General features: G+C 37.4%; 1 protein-coding gene across 1 annotated transcript in view; it reads left to right on the top strand.

Annotated features, from left to right (window-relative positions):
• The first annotated feature begins 3129 nt into the window (after nt 1-3129).
• Nucleotides 3130-6204, top strand: part of LOC108575112 — a 6616-nt gene continuing 3541 nt past the window's right edge. Inside the window, exon 1 of the mRNA XM_017937830.1 lies at nt 3130-3366. Within this exon, the coding sequence (XP_017793319.1) occupies nt 3130-3366 (237 nt within the window). The remainder of the gene's footprint in view (nt 3367-6204) is intronic.

The raw sequence follows: 6204 nt of genomic DNA, 5'->3' as shown, positions 1-6204 counted from the left end.
CTGATCTGTTTGGAACTTGTTTTATTTAAAAATTCGAAATTTTGTTAAATTTTTGTTTCTGATTGAAATTTCCTGCGAAGGTATTCATAGTCGAGGGCGATCGAGATCGATTCCCGAGCCGGCCGCCCGAAGATTCCAGCTTCACCCTTCACCGCGATCATCGTCACCGATCACTCGAGAAGACTGATAGCGCGCAAGTCGAGTGACTCCATCAGACCGCTCCATCAGAATCGACCTCGTGAAAAAGAAAACAAGTAAAGAAATGAAAAAAAAAAAGAAGAAAAAATAAAGAGAGAGAGAGAGAGAGACAGAGAGAAACACCAGCGGACAAGCAAAAAGATAACGGAAAAGGAAGTAAGAAAAAGAAAATCGAAGAAACCTTCGAAGCAATACAAATTGTAAATCACACCAAGCAGAACGGGCGAGAGAGTTCAGTATCGACAACTTGGATGCAAAAAACAGGGGGAAAGGGTAGAAATTTTGAAAAAAAAAAAATAACAGAAGGGAAGAATCAAAGAAAACACTCTAGAGAGAGAGAGAGAGAGAGGGAGAGAAAACGAAGAGGAAAAAGTCAGGAAAAATCTCACGTATCTCATGTACACATACGCATACATAAGCATACACACATATACATACATGTAATAGGGTGAAAAAGAGAGAGAGATAGAGCGTGAGAGAGAGTGTGTGTGTGTGTGTGTGACACAGACACGTGCATAACGAATAGGAACAGAATAAAAAAAAAAAAGATAGGCTACAGTGCTGCATACATATTTAAATTAAAGGAGCATTAAATAAGCATGGATGTGCATTCTAGATGTATTAGAGGAGTTTCACCACACAATTAGTATTAATTGTAAAACGTTGTAGTGCGACGTGAGGGAGGGGAGGGCCGTGGAGAACCTCTGAAAATTTATTTCTTCTTTAATCTCTTTATACTTCCAACTTTTCACTGCCTCTCTATCATCCCGTTATCACACTTCGTCGTTTCGTGGAGAAATTTTGGTTGGAAAATTGTTGGAATAATTTCTGAAAAATTTCACAGCGATTCTTCGTTGATTTCCCTTTTCTCGTTTTTTTCATTACACCGTTGCACTCCAAATTTCTCCCGGTATCTTCGTATTATTATTGTTCGTTATTTTATCGAAAAATTGTTAAATAATTTCTAAAATATTTTACAGCGGTTCTTTTTAATTTTGCATTTACCTCGGAGGTCTCTCCTCGACCAGTCGCCCTCGAGAGAAACGCGGTGGAGATTTATCATCGTTCACTCGATCATTATCATCGTCATCGTCGTTTTTATTTAACTTCGTAACGTGTTTTTATATCGAAAGGAGTACCGCAGTATATACAATAATTATTAACGAACAAACCAAGAAAAAACGGAAAAAAAAGAAGATCGACTAGTGTATTTCGAACCCGACTGACAACAATTAAAGAATTTAATTGCGCTGAAAAACAGTGGCCACAATTTTTTTCATCCATTCACTTCCCACCAAACCTCCATGGAAAAAAAAAGAAACATTTCAGAGTGAAACAGAGAAGCGACAGAAGAAGGAAAGCTCGCGGTGAAATTGCAAAAGGTATTCCTTTGTCCGTTTTATAACAACATTCCTCTATTTTCGTTTGATTTTATCGTTACTCCAGCATTCGTTTTTTTCTCTGATAAAGATCGTTCGTTTGCAACGGGGACCAAGTATACTTCGACGTGCACAAAAGCTCAAGAAGAACCATGGAAACATATTGCGGCATGGAGGAAGATAAATCGATTTCGCGCGAGGGATAATTGTTAACGAAGAAACCGATTGCCGCGTAAATTGTCAATTTTCTATCGTAAAGGGCTCTCATCCCTTCCGGCCATCGAGCGAAAAACAATTCCACGGGAATTATCCTTTGTGCGTGTTCTTATCGTCCCTCGAACTCTGCTTCGTATTTTCATTATCATACTTTATCCGTAGTGAAACGTGATTGCGGAGAGTTAACCCGAACGGCGAAGATAATACGCGCGATAACCAACGTAAGCCAAAGAACGAAAAATGAATTTAACGAGAGGGACAAAGTTCGTGACGAAAGGAAAATTATGGAAGGGGGATAAAAATAAGTAAACTCGTGATCGAAATTTTTGATTTTCGGAACTGCCGGTCGATCGTAATAAAAAATGTTGGAAGGGTTAATGCGTAAGTTAGTCACACCGACACTGCAAGGTTGTGAAAAATTTATTAAATGAATCGAGAAAGGACAATGGAGCGGGTCTGGCTAAGAATTGACGCGAGATCGATGGATCGAGGCGGAAAGGAGGCGCGTTAAAGGAATGGGAGCGCGCGATAAGGGTTGGCTCGACGATTGTATTTTAACAAGAAAATCCTCACGGCTCGGTGAACACCAGCACCTGCTCCGTGTGATAAGAAAGCTGCGACACACATTTCTGTCGAGAAGAGAGAGAGGGGGGATACGTTCGAGCGCCATTTTAATATCGTCTATTTTGATTTTTCTGTCAAATTCGAAAGAAGGTAGGAAACCTCTTCGACTTTGTATCGATCTAAACGTTTTCGTATATTAGAACGGAAACATTTAATTGTTTCGAAAACGATTATTTATTGCTCGAATTTATTTTTATGGGAATTTTGTTCAGTCAGGTGGTAGAAATTGGACGAGAAATTATTTGGATCCGTTTTTGCACGGGCGGATCTCGTTTCAATCAATCGCCAGACCAGATTCTTGTTCATTTCACACCCCCGTGCACGCATCATCCCCCGTTCAGAGTCCTCCGCCTCTGTGGGACCCCGTGAGAGGATCCTGGCGCAGTTCCTCGTCGACCATCGAGGCCACTAGTTGTCCTGGAAAACTTGCAGAAGGATCAACGATTTTTTTCCCATTAGAAAAGAAAATACGCATATAAAGTGAATTCCCATAAAAAGAAAGTAAAGGGAGAGTAACAAGTGAATCAGCGAATTAACTTTAATCGAATATCAAATTTCCCTAAGAAAAGAAGGGAAAGTAAAAAAAAAAAAGTGGAGGAGCAAGTTTAATTTCACTGAATATAAAATTTGAAAAGAAGAAGGGAAAGGAAAGAAAAGTAGAAAGTGAATATTGGATAAAAGTCGAGATTTGTTAGAGTTTATTTGAATGCTGATGACGGACGTGAACAGAAAGTCTTTCGAGCTCGCGAGGAAGGAGTTGCGCTCGATAGTGACGAAGATCGATGAATATGGAGTTGCTAGCAGGTCTATGAAATTATTTCGCGCGCGGTGCATGTTGAGACCCGGAGGATCGAAGCTCCGCAGGAGACACCTGTGGATCCTGCTGATCCTCGCGTGGATTCTGGGCCAATTCCTGAGGAATTATTGGCACACTGCGGGAAATAGCAAGGTGAGTACACGGAACAATCGTTTCACAACGAAGTGCCCTTCGAAATGGGTCGAGACAGTTATTCTCCAAATTTGTAGATCTTAGATCGATCTTCTCCGTCAGAAAATTATTCCTCGAATTACATTTTGATGTCTTTTTTAACCATATTATCTCTCAAATAACAATATAAAATTTTGCTTTTCTATAGAAATATTGATTCTTTTTTTTTTGCAAATCTTTGTCTTCTTTCAGAATGTTTTGTTTTAGCTACTTTACACAATTGTACCTTATCGAGTATCAAAAGTATTATTATTGTTATTATCGTATGTAGGTATAGTAGCTACTGTTTTTAGAGTGGTTGAAACGGTAAAAAAATTGATAAAAATGAACAGCTTGTTCCAATAATTTTTAGTAATACACAGGGTGTCCCAGTATTGATGGTACAACCAAGGAGGGGTGATTCTACATGAACAGATAAACCGAAAATATCGAATAAAATTTTTTCATAAAAGGCTCAGCTTTCGAGAAAATTCAAGTTAAAGATTCTCCGCGAACTATTGCTTCCGTTCGTACTTTTATGTTGATAAACAGGGGTAATGCCACGTTTCGTAAAGAAATAGTCTGCGCAGAAAATAGTGTCAATCTTCTGCAGTTGAACGAAAAAATCGTACAACGTTTCAGACAATTAAAGCATCAAAATACTGCACGGTCTGTCCATGATTCTGATTCAAAGAGCAAGGATTTGTATGCGTTGACAAGAACGCCACTTCCAACAATTCGTTCAGTAAGGTAAAGGTACCAGCAGTTGACCAGTTAAGAGAAATCCTCCACGCGAACAATAGTAACCACTTGCTCTGTCATTAAATAGAGAGAGTCGATGCCTGAAGATACTCTTCAAGCCTACTAATTTAAAAAAAAAAGTTATGTTATAAAAATTTAAAAAGCATATTTAAAAATTCAGTAATTGCTTCAGAAGTTGACCACTCTTAAAAATGAAAAAAACTAGTAATTGAAACTCTGTTCGTTAGTAGTTGACCACTTATACTACAAGGAGGGTTAAAGCAATAATGTTGGCAATCATTTTAGTATCGTTTATTTTCAACAATTACCAGCACAAGTTATAATTAGAATGGAAAGTAGAAATAAAACAATTCAATTCCATAACAAGTTCAATTCGGGAACAGAGTAGACGTTGCGCGTTCTGCTCGATTTCGTGGGCTCATTGATATGAGAAACTACAGCCTTCCACTCATAGTCCAGCACATCAGGCTTCTCTGGCCACCACTAAAACGCAGTATGCTACAAAATTTAGAACTATATTTTGTACTTCTAACAAAGATAAATGCAAAATGGAAACATTATAAATCGTAAACAAATTTAAATAACTCACGTCAGTAATTGACCACCCCGGTCAACTTCTAAAAACTATTAGAATAACAAGATTCAGAATTTCACCCACCAATGAACTATTGCTTTTTGTGGTTAGAATAACAAAAATGTTGCATTTATCACTTATAAAACGCTGTGAGAATTTAAAAAGTAAATAATTCAGTCACGAAGAGTTCACAACGTATGGATTTGTTTACCTTAACAGAAACGTTAAGGAAATAGCAATATAGAGGCACATTACTTACCTTAATGAATTTAGACGTTCGTTGTTATTACGCATACTTCCCGTCACATGTAATTCTTTTGAAATTTAACCGATAGATGCATTTTTTTCAAAAGAGTATCACTTATAAAAACCTTATTTTTTACGTTTCTCTAACTACTGGTACATGGTCAACTACTGATACCTTTACCTTAATGTAAATTCAAACGAAGCAAATCGTTAATAAATGTAGTATCGGTATTTATTAGTACAAACATAAGTCGAGATGTAGTTAACCTTTTAGCTACGGTCTTATTTTTTACGTTTCTCTAAAAATTGGTCAACTACTGGTACATGGTCAACTACTGATACCTTTACCTTAATGTAAATTCAAACGAAGCAAATCGTTAATAAATGTAGTATCGGTATTTATTGGTACAAACATATGTCGAGATGTAGTTAACCTTTTAGCTACGGCAGGACTTTCCACGGAGCTGTATGTCTGTACGGTAATGTTCGACGCGGACGATTTGTATCTATTTAGTGCCGTCTCTTCTCATACATAATAATTAATAATACAATTGTGTACGATATACTTTGAAACATAGACAGAATGAGCCACTATAGTGGCGTACCGTTTAAAAAGATGACATTCGCGAAAGCCACTATCGTGGCGTACAGTAGCTAAAAGGTTAAATGCACAGGTACTCGGAGAATGTTTAATGTCGATTTTCTCGTAAACTAAGTCTCAAGCGAAAAAAATTTATTCTATATTTTTCACTTATTTTTTTCATGTAGAATTCACGGTTGTACTATCAATACTGGGATACCCTGTATAGCAAATTAGTTTCCAAACGAGATTTCGTGTTTTATCTGTGCTTCCATTTTATCTATTTTCATTCTTATCTTTCTCTATTTTATTCTATTCTTGCATCTTGTTGTGTTTCCAATACAGTAAATTCTCCACAACTGTCAGTCCGCAAGGAATCTAAACCTGACACTTGTAGAGTCAGGGACTACGTTTTCGAGCCTCGCGCCCGCCTTTGTAGTTTGCCGAACGTAGACAAGGACAGCGAATAAAAGATAAGGACTTAAAGCGATTTAAATACCAACTTTTTTAATTTTACGTTTTTTTATCGAAAATGACATCAAACACGACATAATTTGAACAACATTTACTTATTAACAAGTTCACTGTCACGCCAGATATTTCACTGTATTGAGATAAAACAGACGCCCTGTATTACATTACATAGAGTCGGCCTACC

The sequence above is a fragment of the Habropoda laboriosa genome, unplaced genomic scaffold, assembly GCF_001263275.1.
Source record: "Habropoda laboriosa isolate 0110345459 unplaced genomic scaffold, ASM126327v1 scaffold207, whole genome shotgun sequence".
Taxonomy (NCBI): domain Eukaryota; kingdom Metazoa; phylum Arthropoda; class Insecta; order Hymenoptera; family Apidae; genus Habropoda; species Habropoda laboriosa.
This window is presented reverse-complemented; position numbering and strand designations above follow the sequence as displayed.